Here is a 22078-nt window from a genome sequence, read left to right as displayed (position 1 = left end):
CATGGGATTCCTTTTCGGTACACTTCACCTTTCACCTCTATTAGGTACGACTCTTCATATTGCTTAATGATCTTAACTATGATTTTTTAATTCAGGCCAGACAGTTTCGCGTAAGAGAACAAAATCCCATCACGTTAGACCATCATGGTCTCTTATACCATACGACTTCACTGAGGTAAGTAGATGTCCCATCTCTATCGACTATCAGTGAAGTTAGTCACTTCATCTCTACCAGGAATCAAGTGTACATTAAACATTATCTCGCTGTGACACGCAGCATCCCAACTCCAGATGAGTAACGATGACTCAACCTCCGAGAAATGCGCGCCAAAGTATTCTTAGAACAGACTTAACTTGCCCAATGCCCATATTCATATTCTACTATATTTTCCTAATAATAATCTAATTTAAATATCTTGCAGATGTTTGTTGTTAACATATCAGATTAAAATTTTATAGAAAAAACCGGAAAAAGTTATGTTACTTTATTCTTAATAAAACTTTCTTTATTAACTATCATCAATAGTTCAGTACTTCATAAGATACATACTAAAAGTAAACATATGTCGAATTTGAATGTTTAGCCACAAACAGAGAAACAAACAACCTGAAGTAGTACAACAGTGTTCATTATTAATCGTCATCGATAGAGCATCATAAGGAGCTGATTATAAGAGATGATTGTGAAGGTAAGAAAAGAACTAAATTACAAGTTATTATTTAACTATAAAACCTAAATCAATTCACGACCCAATATTATTAAATAACTTTTTAACAGTTAATAAAAAAATAAACTTCCGTAAACAGGTACCAATTAAAATTCAGTTAATCCGACAATAATGATTAATAGTAACGCAAATGAGATAACAATAGTAATTGCATCTTGACGTCAAATTACAGCGTGATTGTTACTTCTGATGAAATCTGACGTCTCGTGTTTGTCAGAAAAACCTTGTTAATGCAATGTAAATGCTATTCGATTGGAATATCTGAATACTGGTGACGTACAATAATAAATATTTTATATTTAACAATGCGTCGGTGGCGTAGTTGTAGGTTGCGATTGCTGAGGTCTTGGGTTCGATATCCGAATCTGGAATTTGTGCCCGACATGGAGAGAGGCTCACCCCTATGGAATGGAATACGCACGGCGCAATGTACAGCCTCTTTCTACCCTCTCGAGGATAAATGGCGTGTGTGTGTAAATTTAAATATTTTATACTTATAATAAATGGAAAATGTAGAAATTTTTAATATATATTCGTCCAAGCTGCGAATTCTATCAGAACTTTGAATATGCAAATACAAAATTTTAAAAAACTTGTTATTTTGGTTTCCGTTGCTCTAATAAAGAACCCCAATATTAGTATTTCTTCATTCTATAATGTACAGACATCGGCCTGTTATAATTTTATTAAATGTTATAAATGTTATTGAATTATACTTCATTATATATTTTTCAAATTCCTAAATTCCCGTTACTGATGACCAATCAAACATTTATTCTTTTTTGAAAGAACAAAATCAGCATCGCCGTTGTGAAAAATACCTACGACCTTAGTATTCACAACGGTAAATGACTTGCAGGAATCGAACCGGCGACCCACAGCACTCCAGACAATAAATCACTGACATACTCCGTCGATAACTGGTTTTGCATCAGTAATAAAAATGATCATTTTTTAGTAGTACTGAGAATCATTAAAGTTTGATTATCCTTAAAGTGATCAGGGGTGACTTCGTTTAACAAATTGTGTAAGGGTTAGTTTCTAAATTAATTTATTAAGACCTCAGGAATGAAAACAATTAAATTCTGACCCAAAATTAAGATTTCGACCTTGTTTTGACTGAAACTGTTCAAGTATAAAATATTAATAAAGATAAAAAAGCATTAAAAATCGTATAAATATTCTAAATATAAATAAAATTATCTATGCAACTGGTACTAGTTGAAAATTTATATTTTTCTCAAAATTAAAGAAGCATTAATCTTATCTTATCATTTGATGGCAGGCATTTAAATTTTATAGCATAGTTATGAGGTTATGCATTTTAGTCCCGCAAATTTTTACTAGATGGCGCTAGTAAACGTAAACAAGGTAAGATATAATTAAAAGTTGTGGTAATTCTTATTTTAAATGATACACTTTCCCTGAAATGGCTTGAATGTTTCTTTTGTAATGTATATAATGACGTCATCAATATTACCCTACTTTTTGACATAGTGTCGAGCCATAAGTACCAATAATTTAATTAAATTTAATGTTCATTATTTTATTATTGAATTGCAATATTTGTGTTACTTTCCACAAAATATTGTCGAATTTATGGATAAATTACTTAATATCGATTTCGATAAGAGATCATGCAATTCGTTCCAACTTCGACCGCCTGGAGGCGCTAGTATTAACGTTAAAATATTCGCAGCTTTTTTTCTAACAATTTTAATACGACGTACATTAAAATGTTAATTTATGCGAAATTATAGTGATTTACGAACGTCCAACATTTCGTACGAATTACAAACAAGTTTTGTTATCTATGTCTATGGAATTAGATTATCTGGAAACATTTTTTGCAACCGTTAACCTTTATTATGCTTTTACGTATCTTTATATGGAAACTAATAAATATGCACATATTTTTGGACACTTGACAAATGTTTGTAATTATTAAAATGCAAAAAAGTTTTAGAATACAGCGCCATCTTTTATGCAATAGGGGAGAGTGCGTTAAAATCGATAAATCAATATGTCAAACTTTAAGTTACTTTAATTTAAAACTAGTTACGATATGTTAACCGAATTCAAATAAAATGATCAAACCCGGATCACAAAAATAATACATATTTTATGTTTTAACAAATGAGCACTTCAAACTCTAAAACGAAAATCACATTTTCCACAAAACTTAATCGAACCCGCGACCTCCGGCGACCACAACCCAACCTTTTTTAATTAAACGTGCAGATAAGTGGCAGCGCATTCCTGTCACTTAGCTAGCCGCCCGCGCCGGTACCAACCGCAGACACTTATAATAACCACCCTATTTTCTCGTTAGTACCTGTTTTATTAGAATAGCGACGGTTTTTTTACGACTGTCTAACAAGTCGCCACACCGCACGCTGAGTTACGCTCCACCTTACATTGTTGAGAATTAACTAATGCTACTATTTTTATAGCTGTGTTGGTTACTGTTGAGTTTGAAATTTCAAATTTAGAACATATTTGAAAAACGCAATTCTACAATTTCAAACAAGGAACGTCAATTTAAAAATTTGAATTTAGAATGTTTTGTATAAAAAGTAAGGTTAAGAGTTTGACTCAATCCCCATTCGATTGGTTGCACGCGTACATAACACAGATTTACATAGACCTCATGGCATATTCCACAAATAGCCAAGCAGCACGGCCGGGTATTGATTAAATGGTTACACAACACGTCGTACGTAATCTGCGTGATTATTTCAAATCGCCGACACATTACATTAGTGGTAATCTCCAGTAATGGCCGCCATGATGGCCTGTGTTGCCAGCTAACGGCTCGTCGACCGAATTGTGGGAAAATAACACGTTGTTAAAGATAGATTTTAAATTGGATAGCTGTGGTAAATAATATGCACAGATACGAAGATGGCTTTTGGATTGTGAAAATGATGTGGATTCTGTGTATGGTTGTCGCTGGACGTAATGCAGTGGCGTTTGTGACTGTATGGAAAAATATTTACTTTTATAGTAATGTTTTGGATTGTGTTAATGAACTGGTTGTTAATGAACTGGTTGTTATTGAGCGCGTGATTGCCGACGGATTTTAGTTCGCCTTTTATCTGCTATTATCAGTGGACTTATAGGCGTTGTGACAAGACTATAGATAGGATGTAGTTATTGTACCGAGAAAGGCAATTGGTATTGTGAACGTGTGTTGCCTTGATTCTTATTGAGATATTTAAATGATGTTAAAAAAAAGTAAATACTCATTTATAAATAATAAGGATTTATGTCTCAACTTTTGCTGAATTTGAAACTAAACCTCCGGGTATAGGACGATGTCTTGCAATTTAAACATGTTACTACCACTAGGAAATACGAACTATAACTTTCTATAATCTCAAGCAATACGTAATATTATTTAACTCCGCTGTTAGCTGTTTGAAATAGCCTTAAACCTCATCATTTTATATATCATTTTGCCGATAGCGGATTTACATATGAACTTTGTAATCGAAATACAGTATTAATATTGTTGAACAAACTGTGAGTTTAGTTTGCGTTTAATATATCTTCCAGATTATGTTATAATGTTTTTACTAACATAAAAATACGTAGAAAGCGTCACAAAGACTTGAATCCTAAAATATAAATGATTTTTATCTTTATTACAGCGGATATTGCGAACACACCTTTCAAGTTATTATGCCAACGATATGCATATTTCTTCAAGTTAAGTGCTTTCGTATCGGAATTACAACGTTTAGAGCGAACCACAATAGACGTGTTATGCAAACAATAATTTATTCAGAAACGATTCATTTTTATTAAAGAGTTACGCGCCCGTCGCCCGTTGAATGGATATTGACAGCGAGGCGGGAAAGCGAAGGCGGCCATGACAGTTTTTTTCTTTTTAATTTGTAGTGTCATCGGCGGCCAGTGTTCTGCCAGGCCGAAGTTATTTAAAACTACCGAAAACGCCGCACGTTATTTATCTGCCACTTTTCCGTTTATCCGATTTCACGAAGATCCTTAATTATTTCTGGACGTGCAATTTAAGTTGTACGTAAGTTATTCATCTGCGAGGCGCGCCGGTGCGCCGGTGTGTCACGCGTCGCGTATTTAAAATATTATATATCAATAAACATAAACCGTAGCGAAAAAGCAATATGGCGCACGTCAGATATAACTTGTATTACAATTTTAATCTTGTCAAATCCCAGTTTTTATTGTGGGCGCGCGGGCGAGGCCGCTCGGCCGACAGAGCTCGGCACGCGTAATTTTACGTTTTCAAAGTTTATTTAATAAGGAGTTTTTCGCTATAAGAGATCGTATTAAATTCGTCCGAGGTCCCGCGGCGAGCTGACGGGCCCTTATAAATTCGACGTTTTTATAACCGGCTCATTATTATTTTTGAACTTGCGAAACGGCCGTTTATGAATAAAAAAATTGTCTTTATATCGATGCAAAAATATTGTAAGAAAGCAAAAAGTGCAGCGAGAGGCCCGGATCGGCGGAGATCAGCGACCATCGGCGGATCTGGAGGCACTTTATATGCGATATAAACCGCGGTAATAAGCGAGATACGCCGACGGTGTCCGTCATGCCGCCAACACAATAAAAACAATTTTCGTATTGCAATAAAATGTCATGTTTTATGTGCGTGTAGTTTATGTGCGCGTCCCGTTAGAACGCCCGAGCGATCACTTTTCATTTCACGTAATACCATATTTAATGATACGAAATAATTTTGCAATCAATTATATTTTGAAAAAATAATCCTTTTTATAACACTGGCATTCTATATTGTATTTCTTTTTTTTTTATTTTGCGACCTGGATATCTTCTAATTCGCCATAAATAATATTTGCAGAATAATTTAAACGTCACAAGTCAAAATCTTTTACTTTTAAAAGAGCGCACGATTGAACCCTTTTATAAAGATATTTAATCGACTATCCCTTGATCCATAGTTTATGTTGATAATATGGCTACTGGTTGTTACGGGAATTGCCTCAATTATATTTGACCGCATTCTTTACATTTTATTATCTATAAATTCCTTTAAAGATAGCCTTTTATGAGTCACGTGGCTTCAAATTTTGTATTCAAAATTGTGTAGCTATTAGCCTATATAAATATAGTATTATAGAAATTGATTTAGTAGCGACGGGTCGTGAGTTTGATTCTTAACATGTACTAAGCCAAATAAATTTCGATGAAACGTTATATCTATTTATTTAGGAATAGGTTTATTTTTAGCAGTAATTGTTTACATGTAGTAATTGTTAGATAAAAGATCTTTCCTCTGGATGACTGGAGTCAGTCAAACTGTTCACCACGCTTGGACTGACCGACTGGCCTACTTTAACTACCTCTCCAAAATGTAAAGCAAAAGTCGCTGAATAAATCCAGTACAGAGACTTCATTCTGAACATTATTTATAGCTATTTATTCAAACAAAAATGTACAGAAAAATGTAATGCCTTTCAAAGCAAACGGGTGTCTACGCAAATCATAAAATAAAGTTCCGTTCCACTCAAAATTGACAAAAACAATATCAACTCAAAAAACCGAGTCGTTTCTCACTCAATATTAGATTTTAAATAGCTAGTTGAAATAACTATAATTTGACTGATCCCGGCTGTCAGTCCAAGCGCATGCATCATCTCAGTTTTTTACTGACGCCCGCCGCATATTTGGAATATTTGATACTTATATCGTTCATGGAATTTAAATTGGAACCGTTTGAGTAATTTGTTGAGTTTTTGTTTGAAAGGGTTGGTTATTAGGGAAACAGAACTCGTGAGATATGGAGCGGATTATATATGTGAAAATACTTATGCGGTTAGACTGAAATGAAATAGAGTAATTTTCAAAAAATCTGAAATTTAAACTGGGATTTTTGTTGGATATTCGTTATACATAGATGGGTTTCGGCACAATGTTAGCTAAGGTAAAGGTGCATACATGGTTTTATTTATTAATGGAACATTAAATTAACCTCTTTATTTATCCTCATGGAAACTAAAATTTTAGGCTAACCTTTATAACAAGTCTAACTTCACAAAAACTTATTTAAGAAAATAATTCCAAGCTAAAAACATCAGTAATCGAACCCACTATAATTCTCATCCACGCATGCTCTATAGTCTATACGCATATAAAAACTTCAATAATAACGGGGAATCGCTGGAGGCTTGTTAATGCATCGTATCATTTATTTAGTCCGTGTGATTTATAAGGCTTATTGTTAATAATATATTTTGTTTCCATTTTGTTATATATCTAATGATAAAGGAAAAAATCTTGAGGAAATAAGGTTTTTGAGAATGTGTGAAGTCTGCCAGCAATAGGCCAGTGTGGTAGAGTAAGGCCTAATTCCTCTCAGTAGTTAAGACCTGTGCCCAGCAGTGGGACAGTATATACAGAGCTGATATTATTTATAACTAAATGAAGATATAAGTACTGAAATCTCTCGCATAGTATTATTTATATACTAGTTGTACCCACGGCTTTGCCCGCGTGAATTGTGTGTGGAAAGTGTAAACCCTATGAGATTTTTTTCAACCACGCGACCTCTTCAACAGTAATCGTTATATTTCAGTAAATTTACATAAATCCGTAATGTACTATTAACCGAAACCTTCCTCAAGGATTGTACTATCTTTTAGTAAAAACCGTAAAAAAATCCGTTCAGTAGATTTTGAGAAAATTGATCACATACAGAAAGACAGATGTGGGGACTTTGTTTTATAATATGTATAGATATACTATTATCCGTCAGAGTATCAAAGCAAAAGGCATTGCATATATTAGTAACCTAGCAGTAGTAAGCCAGCATTGTTATTTGGTCAGAAATTGTAACGTATTTGTTTCATGATCAATTTAGTGTCATCCAAATTGTGTCGTGTTTTTTTTATACGGCAAAATGATCTCCACATGTCCGAAATAATCAGCAGCGACCTACCCATCGAATTTAAAGCAATACTATCACAATAGTCTTAAGAATTCACGGTCGCTGTTTCGTTTGCCGGCCGACAATGGCGAGTCGGGCTCCGTCCACGTGCCCGAGCGCTGTCGGTGACAGGTCCCGAATTACTCACGTGCCTCATAATGGCCGCGGGGCGGTTTTTTCCCTTGTCTACAACAGTTGGCCGCGATCGATCCGTGTAATTCATAGTCTGCCCTCCGACCCGTTGCTGGTCGCCTGGTACTTATCGATTTGGATTTATAAAAATGTTAGGGGGTTGGCAGTGTTGATTGTTAATTTGTTAAGACATTGGGGGTGGTAGGGGTCGTGGACCACTAGAATATGCTAATACAAGGATCAATACTGTAAAAGTAATTTTTCATCAGCCTGATATAATTATAATCAAGCTTTAAGTCATTGATGAGTCATATAGCACTGATATAATTTGAAACATACATTATATTAGTTGAAGATTTCTTGTTTTCAAAGGCACATTTGGAGCTTTATATTTGTATAGAAATATAATGTTGAAATGTATGTTTTGTAGTCTTATTAGCTTAAATTTCACAAAATTTTGAATCAAAATATGTGTCAGAGTTACGAGCGTAGTCCATACAGCATGACTTCAAAATTAAGGATGGTGTGTACGATTAGGGAATAACTTGCGTTTCTCATTCAACTGAATTTAAAAATATAAGATATATCTATATATGGTTGCCATTCTATATGTCAGACCAAGCTTGAAACAAATCTTTATACGTCCATTATATTTTAATATGTGCCTATCTGACATGTGTGTCAATGTCAACACCAGCTAATAAGAAAATACATGAGAATATTACTGTACATTTATTACACAAAAACAGCGCTCCAAGTGACAAAGTTGATCGTAAATAACATTTAACTTCTTATTAAACACAATTAAACAATAAGTTAAGTTGTCTATAACAGCTGATAGTTACACCTTATCAAGAATCGGTATTAGGGTATTAGAAACTCATAAGAGTTAGTAGTATTGATTGTTTAAGTAGTAATTAACTGATTTTTTATGTAAAGTACCAGGAGTTCATAAGAAGATGACAGTGATAATTAAAGAAGAATGTAAAGTGGATTGCAGCAGTGGTGAAGAAGGCAGTAAGGGCGGTGCGGAGCGGCGCAGTGCGCTAGTGTGCTCTCGGGGCGCAGTGCTCGATTACCGCGGCATCGCCACGCCGCCTGATTGGGCAATCCATCACCGCCGCCCGCCCGCGCCCCGCCGCCGCCTCCGCCGCGCCGCTTTGGACCTTCGGCGCGCGCCGGTCGGTCCGGTTTGGCTCGCCCGCCCGCCGGAGTGGCCGGCCGACGCGTTTTAAGACGGACACTTAGTGCATTACGGTGGTTTTGTTTTGTTTGCCGGCGTGTGTGCCGGCCCGGTTATGATCCCGAATGCCTTTACATTTGATTGAGGTTTTGTTCTGTTTTGCGATGGCGCGATAAGGTCGAGATGGAGATGTGGGTGTGCGAGGTTAGGGAACATGACGCCGGGTGACGCGCGACAATGAGCCGCGACACGCCGCGCGTCACGGCGAGCAGTCTGACTGGTCCGATAGATAAGGCGCAAGTGACCTTATTCGTTCTGTATGAATTATCTATTCAAGAAATGAACAACTGGCGATAGGTGTCTAGGTGACGAAATATAGATGCCTAAGTATATTTCTAAAACAATAACCGTAATGATTTGTCAAAAACGTTACACCAAAATGCTGAAATCCAAACATCCTTATTTCTTCTAACCAATACAATACTATAGAGTCAGCGGTAGTCCTTAATTGTATTTATTCTGAGTTTCCCTTTTCAAAGCAGGTCTAAGAAACATTATGAAGGCCATTTCCTTGGGCTGTTGACGAAGCGTTGGCATTCCTAAGTTCTGAGTTGAGTCTGTTTTGGTCATTGTCCTCACCATCAGATACTACTAACTCGTCCAGTCACTCGGTTACATGAACATATAGTGTATACCTTTACTGTTCTCTACAATTTTATTTTATTCTTCACAATAAAATAAACATCGAGTTAAAACTATTGTTAATGTTATCCGACGGCATAAAAGTAACTTTATAATATTATATTTTACAACCTTTTTCCCCGCGGTTACGTCTGAGTGAAAAAGATTTACCGGGACGAAAAGCTTATAGTATTCAAGAGTAATGTAGCGTCTTATTAGTAAAAGAATTTTCTAATTCGATTCAGTAGTTCCAGGGTTTACCGTTTACAAACTTACAAACAAACTAACAAACGTTTACGCTTTATCAAAATTAGTATAGACAGATATATACATACCTATAGTGAATCAAACATCAGACTTCCATTTCTCAAGTCTCTACCACCATACTACACACTTAAAACATTACTTTCTTACATACCGTATTCAGTTCCCCCGTCGGGAACTGAATACCAAGTCCCACCCTTCAGTGACCGGGCGCATTAGCATACCCGAGGTCACAGGTCGGGAACAAATTGCTCTCTCACGCAGACCACCGGCGTCAACAATTGAGCATACAGGACCTTGGGATGCGTTTTGAATTAGTGGCTATAGATTAGCCCGGTCTTTCTAATAAGCGCTGGAGGCTTTCATGGAGCGTGATAAAGGGTCTAGAAGAAATAGGGGAGAGTAACACCAAATTTGACATAAATCTGATAAGTAATTAAGCCGTCAATGCGTAACACACACACACTTTCTCATTTATACTAATATATAAAGAGAGAGAATAAGGCCTCAGTAGGCGAAAAGATTCAGGGACAAAATAAACTAAATATTAGGATATCTTCTATCTTAGGGCCAAATTTCATTCCAAGTTGCTCAGCCGATTTTTATTTAAAGCACAGATAATAGCTTCAGTTAGGTTTGAAGGTATTCCAATTTCGTATAGAGAACTTCTCAGGTGTGCAGGTTTCCTCACGATGTTTTCCTTCAGCGTAAAAGCAAGCGATAATTCACAAAGAATACACACATAATTTTAGAAAAGGTTGTGCCTTTATGATTTTTACCTGCGGACATTCGTCTCGGCAGTCCGTTCCACAACCAACTAGGCTATCGCTGCTTACGAAGTTGCTAAACATATTTTCATTTAAAGCACAGCCATTGGCTTCAGGTAGGTTTGAGAGTGTATGAAGTCTACCAATCACTAGGCCAGCGTGGTGGACTAAGGCCTAATCTCAGTAGTAGAGACTCGAGCTGCAGTAGGACTATAATACAGGGCTGATATTGCTCAAGTGGCTTTGGCGCCTGTGATGCCAAAAGGCTGCTATGTAATTTTTTTTAATTGCTTTGAATGACGAGACGAGCTTACCGTTCGCCTGATGGTAAGCGATACGACCATAAACAGTAGAAACACCATCCATTGAATTACAAAGTATTGTTTGGTATTCCACTGCGCTCACCATGAGACATGAGATGTTAAGTGTTATTATGTGCAGTAGTTACACTGGCTACAATGTCCTTCAAACCGGAACACAATAGTGATATCAAATAATTACATATTTATATTAATAAGTTATAATATTAGTAAGATGAATCTTGCTTTTTTCTTCAAAATAACTTCAGAAACAGTATGTAGAGGCTACAATATATAAGCGCCTTTATTTAAATGATAAATATTCTCATGTACATAATATATAAGTGCAGCTATGTTCGCCTATGTGATGAATAAAGCATTTTTTATGACATCTAATCGGTCCCTAAGGGTCTAAATTCGATTCTCAAGTTAGGATAAGTCTATTGATGTAAAACATCTAAGTTGCAAAGAATTAGACTGCGTTTAATGTGGATGTGGAAATAATTTTAGTGGGTCTAGTTCCGACTCTGTCTACCCGTTTGTGGGTATAAGCATGAGTTTATGTACTTATGGGAAATCGTTATAAAAATATATATAGTAGACATTCTTTTTGCTTCTATAGTCCGTCGGCAATTATGAATGATCTAAAACCTCTACTTATTTAATTTTAACAGTTATTAACTTAGAATAAAATCACTTTTTCTACATATTGACAGCAATTCCTTATTATTAACCATGAACTATAACAGTAATTCTATTCTGACGCGGAATCGAACCCCGTCCACACTTCGCACATAACACGTCCACCAAGCCATCTGAGAACAAGGCCGAGTTAAAAGCCATTTGCGGGCGCGAGTACATAAGGGCCGGTCATTGCACGAACGGGTAATGAAGCCGAGTGCAATTTTCGCGCCAGCGTGACCCCGCGAGCGAGCGGCGAGCGCTGCGAGCGGACGAGCGAAATAAGCGCCCGGACTCAAGCATTGCTAAGGCGGTGAGCTTTGACTCTCGAAACGCAGATTAAGATTAACAACATGCGTGAGATTATCGTACTTATTTACACGACATAGAAACTATTATCCCGTGTCGACCGCAAGACGGTTAGAGCGTTCCGGAATGCGCGCATCGCTAACGAACAACGATTCCCGCTCTAATTTGCGGACATGGCGAGCGATCGATCTCATTGGATTTTTTGAAAAAGGAACCCGAAGACGCGTTATGAGCGCTGGCACAAATTGAGCAATTTAGCGCTCTCTCGCTCGCACCCACGACATCGCCGTGCGGCGTCCCGCACTGTTTCTAATTTCAAATTTCGAACGCGAATTCATAATGAGAATTATTAAAAATACGTTCGTTTTTCATGTTTAGGCGCGCGCGGCGTAATTACGGCGCAGCTTGATGAATGAGTTCGAAGACCCGCACCGGGACGTGCACCGGGCGTCGAACACGTTGCCCCACGCAGTTTTTGCTACGCCTACACGCCACTCGCCGTGTTTAGTCTATTGAGCTAACGAGAACGTCATCGCCGATGTATTTGTAAATAAAAACACACTCAACATGAGAACTTCAAAATTCATATCATAAATTTAACTCGTGGTGTATTTGAATGGAGTCTATTATGAGTGATCCAACTAAAAGTGTCGCCGACGAAACACTCGCGACTGAAATATCTCTCCAGCATGAAATGTCACCTATATAAAAACAAACAGAGCGCGCTATCGTCGAGCAACGAGCAGCGAGTAGAGACGCACACATCCATAACTCATTATCGGGGAGCATTGTTTTTGTTACTAATTTAGGTAAAAACATCTCCACGAGCGGGGAACACTGATTCAGCTCGCTCGCCCGACGGGGCATTCCAACGCGACCGGTATCCATGGCAACCGACGACGCGCACCACGCGCCACAACCACCGTCCACTCTCCAAACAAAAAACGACCCTATTTTTTATTAGACAAGAGCCTAATTCACGGATCCGGCTAAATGAAGTTATAACGTTCCGTTACGTTACCGCTGTATCGTCGATACCTAATTAAAACAATGAAACTGCGACCTTAACGTGACGGCATAAAGTGGCATACTGAACGCGCAAACGACTTAAGAATAGCGACATAAGGAATTGTTTTATCTCTTTCGCACGTCGTAAAGACGTGATCGCGTGTGCTCTCTCGCCGTTCGATTCCTTCCTCGATGAAGACGGCGTCGATAATCTTACGACTTCTCTTTCTGGCGCACTTTTTGTGCCGGTTCCGTCGCGTCGTCCATTGTACGTCCGTTTACGAACGTAGAACAAAATCGGGAATGTATGTTGAGTTATGCGGCTATGTCGTTCTATTCCGCTGATTTTACATTTCTGCCCGAAATGAAAATCAGCGATCCTTTTGTTCTGCGCAGAAACCTACATAAATATTATGTTTGAATTCAAAACACCGTTCAAGTACCGGTATTGGAATACTCACGGCAACTGTTATCCCGGATCAAAAAAATATGTTCGTGTGATCAAAGCGACGGTCAAACGAGCAACGACCGGTAATTGATATAGTGTAATGGAAACGGGCAATGAGTTGACGTGTAATGCACGAGCGAGATAAACATACGTCATCGGCCGAGAGCGAGCGGGACGGATAGCGCCACTCATTCCAATACCGTAACATCGCAAGCCCCGTAACCCCGTAATGGTAATACATGACTTATTACTCGTAATTAAAGCTGGTATTGAATTGACGGGCGCGCGTAGTAGTTTGTTTCGCGTGCGTACCGCTAGATGTCGCCGCAACACCGACGCGGCGCCTCGTAATGTTTGTTTAAGTTATTTATAAACACAATAAAATATGGCGTGTATTTATAAAAACCTGTTTGAATTAAAATTACTTACAAAAGTGCTAAAATGATTTGCTAGCGTTCATAAAACTTTATGAGTATAATATATAGACAAAAAGTGGATCAAACGCTGTTAGTGTGGCGTTTATTGCGAGGATATCGTAAGCCGTGGCGGTGCGAGTGGCGAATGGCGAGCCGTGATTAGTAAAAACCTTCGTCGACCGTGTCAACCGATTATTTAATGCTTTTTAATTGGTACAACCTTTATATCTTAACTACACGACGTTATAAAAAAATGTTATTAATTTTAATAGGTCTAATCACGCTGCAAAATTACTGAGATCTTGGACGCTCACAAGTTTGAAGTTTTCGACACATATGTCTTATTTTTCAATGTTGATTATTTGCAGTAGATTGCACACTACATTACGGAACGGTACTAAGTATACTAGTTAGATTTCTTCCTACCCCTGTAGGAATTGAGGTGTGAACATACGTAAAATTCAATGTAACACTTTTACTTCCCTTTAACATACACATGATGAAATTGTATGCTGTTTTAAGCCTTATTTTCTAAAATTAAATATTAATAATATAAAATAGCCTTATTTTTATTTTGCTTCACAGCGGCCTTAAAATTTCGTCATATTAAATTTTGAAATATTGATTATTTTATTTTATTTTTCTTTTGCATAATCACAAGGAATTTAATTTATAATACGTTTATTCAATTCGTAATGTTTGGACCTTTAAAATATTTTCTAATTTTGAAATATCACATTCTTGTCAGCTAATTGATTTTATTTTGTCTTATTTTTCTTTGCATAATGGGGCCAAGGAATTTAAGATATAATGCCGTATTCCTTATGAAATATAGGTGCTTATGCCAACTCTATTGATAACCCGGCGGAAAAAAATTGGATTTACTTATATAACACATAGGTAGGTATATCTAGTTGTAACCTATTTAAGATAATTTATCCGTGAAAATTGTAACATAATTTAATTAAGTAATACATATTTGTACTAGGAAAACATGGCCTCGTGGATGTTTTACAAAATCCGCATTAGAGCCATGAAAAATTGTAACATCTTGCAATGTAGTTTTTATATATATGTACTAGGCAAACATGGCTACATGGATGTTCTACAAAATCCGCATTAGAGACAGTATCAATTATAAAAAGTGGGAACACAGTTTATGGTAAGACAGGATCTTAAAATTCCTGGAGATCAGACACCACGAAAACATACTTATTTTGACCTAAAATAGCATGATTTATACTCATAAATTCATCGCAAAGATTATAGAAAAGCAAACGCTAAATTTTTCCATGTTTTCCAGATTTTAACGCGACCTTGCAACATGATGACACAGATGGAGTCGATAACATGCGTGATCGATGGGCTGTCGCGGTGCGCGCGCGCATCACGCCGCGGGTTGTCGCAGCACGACGCAACGAGACGAGGTTCGATAGCAACGGAAATTGTATCGAATATGTATCAATTGCAAGATTTAACGAGAGAGCGGTAAATGTTCTATGTTGAATGAGTTATAGATGTACGGGTATCATGAAGCGGAGCGTGGAAAAGCAATTAAGCAGGCCGGCATAACTGTGCCGACTGTCTGGGGATGATTATTTCTGGCCGGTCGATATGTTTTTGGGTTTTCCTTCATTTATAATCACGTGTAGTGAGGCCAATTTGTCGTTCCGTCGATTAAAAAAAATAGTAAGTCTATTACCAACTGTTAGGAAAAGTTATATACACAAATATGTTTTAAAACAGATACTAAAAATCCCTAATCACTAAAATCTACATAAGTCTTTACCATAATTAAAATATCGATTCTACTATCGATTAGCCAATTGATAAAATTGTGAATTATTTAAAAATCGAACGTCAGTGTAGACGCGGTGACCTTGTACAAGATTCACAGCGGCGCGTCACAAGCACCCCGTGATGGATGGAGCACCATTTCTCGCGGTGACGTAGGAGGCCGCCGTTACAAGCATATTCGTTACATCGCCACGCTTTTGTCAACATATTGGAGGGATTATTTTGTTCTAATTTTAAAATTGATTGTTACCTGCCAGTGCGAATTAGTACTGGTTTTATTTTTTTCTTTTTTGTTGTGTGTTGTCATCGAATTTTAAACTTTTTTAAAATTGATTTTGATAATGGACCAAAGTCAAAATCTTACATATCTATGGTATTATAGTTTTATCCCATGAGAATGTAAGATTTATACATCCGTCGTAATACAATTATAAAATAGTGATAATAAGTGCACATTGCCAAAGCGATAGGAGTGACTTATGTTATAAAATTACAAGTAGTAGCTAAACATAACATTTTTCATGAATATTGACATTAAGACTTTGATTTATTACTAATAAAATTCCTTCCTTCAGAATATATAATAATGTTGATCGAATGTTGCTTCCTGTTTCAGTTGTCAAATTAAATGTTTACCAGTTTCCATTAATCAATATTAGTAATTTAATAATCTATGTAAGTAGTATTTATATCTTGACAACATATTTTAGTATATTAAGAAAAGCTCGGCTTCTCATGCAATCAGTTGATAGATGTTGGCCGCTCTCATTTTAAGTATAAATCAATTTTCAAATTTGGAACATAAGTCGCTCGTATCGCTCCCTTTGCGTGTCGTGCTGTGTTGTACATTACCTGGGTACTCACCCGGACTGCCCAGGAATACTGAGGAGTACACCCGCCGCGTTACGTCGGGCGGGGACGACCACTCACGTCGCGACGGGCACCATTTGCCTGCAAACAATAAAAAAAACATTCAAAATTACAAGGATAAAAAATTTGAAATTGGAATGACAATTTTAATTGCTTTTTTTTCTTTTTAATCCACCTGTCTCGTCTGGCCAGTATTCAATTTAAAAGATGAACAGATAAATCGTTATTAATGTGCACAGAATACCATTCTAATTTTGATAAAGAAAAATAATCTTTATTTTTTCGAAGTAATCAAATAAGATTTATGTCCAAACAAAAAGTGATGTTTATTCATTCAAGTCGAGTTCTTAAAAGTTTGGCGCGTACGATTTAAAAACTTTAATGTGTTTAGAGAAACAAATAAAGAAATTACATTTGATGGCCCTCCGCGCTTCGCTCTCCGCTCTCCGCACGCGGCGGGTGGAAAGCTATTACAATTCGTACTAATGTCCTCCACGGCGACACATGTGACATCGTTTTTTCAACCGATTTCGATTCAGAGAGAAAAAAAACAGCCACATTAAGCTCTTCCCGCCTATCTAATGGATTCGTCCAACTCTCCCAGGACCTCAGCGTCATTACGCAAAAAACATCAGAAAGAGAGAAAAAAATACTCGACTCAAAAAAAAACACCTCCTGGGAGAGCGAAGGTGTTGCCACCCCTAGTCTTTTCTTACCCCAAAAATGAGGGGAGGCAATATCATACACCATTAGCAATTTCGTTACTTTTTTAACGGTGTCACACTGTATTATTACATTTTTTTCATATTCACCCGACAAAATAAGTTTGCGCGACGGGTGAGTGTATCGCGCTTACTTTCTACGTGTGTCTGCTTCTTCGTGCGCTACATGGGAACGCGAAACAAAACGCTCCAATCGATGTTCACTTTAATAGTTTAATTGAATAATAATTATCGCCGGTACAGGCGGAGCGCTCGCACGGCCGTCGCGGCGGGGGGCGCGTTCCAAATCAGAATTTCTTCTTTTTGAAATTCGAATTTGGAACCCAACCACCATAATTTTGGCGTGTTATGTTCCTTTTTCGAAATTCGTAATTCGAACAAAAGCGCGCGCGCGCTGCGCAATGGCGCATGCATGATTGATAGCGGAGCAATGACGCCGAGCGGCGAGCGACGAGCGACGGGCGGCGAGCGATGAGCGACGCGCGACGCCGATGAACGTTCGATTTTTAAACAAAATAAATAAGCCCTTGACCCCGCGCGACGCGGCGGGACGCGATCTCATGTCGCCTGCCACTTTTTATGGGCAATTTGCGTTTTGTACAACGGCAAACTTAAAATTACATCGGCTCGGAGAAAGGCGAAAATTACCCCATCGCGCCGTCTCCTCCGCCATAAACAAACACTAAAAATCTTGTAACCGAAATAAGGCGGCACTCTAAATAAGAATTAAAGTAAAATTGCTGAGGTGTGACTCCCTCGGCGCGAGGGGCATTACGGCGGGCTCGCGACGATATTCATAACGCGAAAAATTGTAATAACCTGGCGAATTTGAGAATGGGGCGCGCGAGGTGGCGCACCTATAATATTTATACGGGGGCGAGACCCGGCCGGGGGGATTTGTCGGGAAATTGTCTAAATATGCCCGTTAGCTCGCGGCTCGAGTGTGACGCTGTATGTTAATGCACGAGGGAACGCAAGGAACCGCGCCACTCGCGCCACTCGCGGCGCACGCGGTCCGGGACACACTTGCATATATTCCGCTCAATAATATCTTCCGGCGGTGTACGCTCAGATGCAAAAATACAAGTCCGAACCATCCCCGCCGCGGCACGAGTGCAGCTCTACTACCTACGCTCATAACCGACAGTACGATATCTCGAATTACCTCTACATCTTTATCTTTATACCCACCGTCCAACTACTTACATTCAAATTTCACGTAAACGCTACGAACTAAGCGAGACGTTTTCCATCCAAACTCATTAACATTGAATCCCACACAGTATGTAATAACGTATGTAAACTACGTACCTACGTACAGAAAAAACAAAATTCAAATATCGAACACAAACCGTAACCGAACAAAAGGCGGGTAAAAAAACGATAATTATCGAGTGAAAATAATTGCCAGCCACAAAAATGGTGCGTTTTGAAGACGTAACATTTCACTAACGACTATTATTACGATGTATATACATTGTACATGAGATACGTATCAAACGCGTTTTTTCCTGGCAACACCAATTGTAATGCCTGGGTTGCCGGTTGAAAAAAGAAATATGAATGTTAATTGCCATGTTTTAGCGCCAAACTGGTCTATTGTTTTTGGTTGTTACTAATTTGTAATTTGATTTTAATAATCGGTTTGGGCTTTACGAGTTCTGTATTTCTAATTTATTATTTTTAACGCGAAATGCTTTAGTGTTTGAATGTTGTTTAATTAATTGGAATATAGGCATAGTTAATTATTTATATGATATAGAACTTATATAGAGTTAAAAATCGTTTATAATATAAAACAAAAATATAATACCCAATTATTTTTCTGTTTTATTTATTTCAGTTAACATAAGACCCATAATAGATATGAAAACAAATACAAATATATTATAATATTAAGTTTAAACTATCATATATAATCTTGAAACACGGAACTAAATCTAATACAATATTATTATTTATTACCTACTTTTAAACATATTAAAATGACAACTACAAACAAGGCGAAATATAATTTTTGTGTTTTATAATAATATTACTTCATTAACATCTCATTCATCTAGTAGTTGAGTATGATGCTTTTGGTTTCTGGTTCATTCCTGTATTGGTCACCAAAAATTCGCAGAAATTTGTTTTCGTAAAATAATTCTGTTGTTCGACATAAATTTATGTTGCTATAGAATATACATACGTGTTACTCTTCTGTCTACCCATTTTCAAATAAGGGACATATATAAACAATTGATTGCTAAACTATGACGTAACGGTAATAAGTGTTATCTGAACGTTTTACGCGATTTACATTAATATTATTTTAATCCATGATAATTGTTTAAAAAATATATTTATGTTAATTGAGTTTCGTTGTGCGTTTATTATCAAAGTTCTAGTTTCGACTCTCCAATGGTTTATACAAGTATGAGTTTCTGAGTAACTTAAGATTTGAATTTGTATTAGATATGACAGATGAGCTGATAAAGGTAGTAAGTCTGGATTCAGACAGTTTTCAAGTTAGCTTGGATTTTGGAATCTTCGGAAGGAGCCTTATGTTCAACAGTTAACAGGTATATTATGATGATCATCGACTAGCTATAAACGTCATTATCCCTTAACATAAACATGATGATCCAAGATCCAACAACACACATCACGCATTTATCTCCGAAGCGCTAGGCAGGTACATTCAGGGCACATACTTCGTCATGTGTGTTCCATCTCATGATAGAAAGCGAGTCTATCGCCATATAGAGCAAGAATTCCAACATTCAGAATACAGAGCAGAAAAAATAATATCGCAGCCCGACCCGGGATTCAAACAAGAGACATCAGAACGGCACTAGAAGGTATGAAACAGCAAGACAATGAACAAGCTTAGAAAACCGCTAAAAATCTTGATTGTTTGAGTCTATTTTTTAGAGTAAAGGCAGTTAGAATGACTACTTATTTAGGGTTGAAGTAAGAGAACCACAGGAAGTCGGTTTAGATGCAATTATTATCTGCTTTCTTAAGTTTACGCGAATGTTAGACATTTAAATTAAAGTATTTTACGAATTTTATCGCGGTTTTAATATTTTAGTTTTCTCCCGACGTTTCGAAGACTTTGCAGCCTTCATGGTCACGGGGGGGACTGAGATGTTCATCCGTAAAGTCCCAGTTACAATATCTACCTACATTTTATAAAATACAACTTTTTTTTTTAACTGTTGGTGGTCCGATCTACGCAGAATGAGCTCACAGTGTCTTGAAGTTTGGCAAGCAGTCTTTTGGGTTCAGATTTAATTAAATGTAGAACTGGATCCCAGGCTCGTGCAAGCTTCCAACCATCTTCCTTATTGAAATTAGGATGTTGTTTAATTAAAATTATTATTTACTTACTAATTAGACACAGAGAAATTACTAATTAGTGCTCATGAGCAGTGACTGGATAGCAATTGTTCGGTATCGTACACCAAAGGAGTCAAGGTTTACGATACTAATTTATCAATGATTCTGCTAGCATATGATTGATTGATACCAATACAAATTGTAATCGCAATCATTCCGAACGATTCCGACACATCCTGCAGGATCCACGCTCGTTACTCCATCCTGCAGGACATCCTGCGAAACCAATGTGTTACAATAACTTTACACGTGTACATACTATTTATTTTTACGTAAATATCGTGTTTAATTATGTATGAAATTGCATCCTGAAAAATACTACTAAGAAACAATATAACTAATAAGAAATAATTATTTTTAACTTACATATATGCGGATTTTTGCAAAAAATTTCTTTCATCCTTTCAAAGACTCATTAAATGTTATTAATAAAGTTATGATCTTCATAAGGATTCTGAATACTAACGATAACAATATCGATAGGAAATGTCATACCTATAATTATTTTTCTATTACATAACGACGGTAGTAGGGCAACTTGTGCGAGATCCCTATAGCATCGTGCAGTCTAAGTCTTGAATGCTTCAACTTCCATCAAACCTATACTTCTGTAGCGAAGGGTCCCTATAATCCGATCCTTGCTGGCTTCTCTTTCATGTAAAATCTAATTATCATTAGATTTGCAGACCGCATTTATGCATTACTACCTATGTTGTGTCGGGTTTACTTTCCGGAAACTTCACGCTGCGCCACTGGTATATTCTTACCCCCTTATTCACAGACGTTATTTATCTAATAACAGAGCATTGCTGTGATAACAAGTTTGTTTCGCAGCTTTGTTTATCTGACAGCCAACTAGATTCAAGTTGTATCTCAATATTAGCCAATCACAACAGCCCTATGTATACGCACTGCGAAGGCTGCCATGCCGTCAGCACTGAGAAACAGACTTGTTATCACAGCAATGCTCCGTCCTTAGTTAAATAACGTCTATGAATAAGGAGGATAATCTTTAACTGGAACACATCCAGTGTCACGCAGTGTACTATACTATCCTGCAGGGTATCTGTGTCGCACCTGCGCGCAGCACAAAGCCGAAGATGCGCCGCTTCACACGATAAATCATTTGGTTTTTCTGTCGTTGCCGTCCGGGCTGCCCTATCCCGAGCACTCTCCCTTTTTTCTCCCTTTGTTTCCAGCTTTTTTGCTCTGTTTCCTTCTAAATGTTGAAATTTACGATATAAAAATTGTTTTTGTTCTCTTTCGGGTCTCAGATTGATTTAATGTGTCGACTGTTTCTTATACATTGTGTTCGGATTTTGGACATTACGGTAGATGCTTTAGAAATGGGTCTTTTTCAAATGTTTAGTTTTTGTCACGTTACAAATAAGGTCTCTTATTGATGTGTTTAAAATTTTCAATAAATCCGTAACAGAGTAACACGATTTCGAT

At 37.3% G+C, this 22078-nt stretch overlaps 1 protein-coding gene across 1 annotated transcript in view; it reads right to left on the bottom strand.

Moving 5' to 3' along the window:
• LOC115450162 (homeobox protein homothorax) overlaps positions 1 to 22078 on the bottom strand; it is a 302038-nt gene that overhangs the window by 118366 nt on the left and 161594 nt on the right. Inside the window, 1 exon segment of the mRNA XM_030178157.2 lies at positions 16515 to 16601. Within this exon segment, the coding sequence (XP_030034017.2) occupies positions 16515 to 16601 (87 nt within the window).

This window comes from Manduca sexta, chromosome 13 (genome assembly GCF_014839805.1).
Source record: "Manduca sexta isolate Smith_Timp_Sample1 chromosome 13, JHU_Msex_v1.0, whole genome shotgun sequence".
NCBI classification, from domain to species: Eukaryota; Metazoa; Arthropoda; class Insecta; order Lepidoptera; family Sphingidae; genus Manduca; species Manduca sexta.
This window is presented reverse-complemented; position numbering and strand designations above follow the sequence as displayed.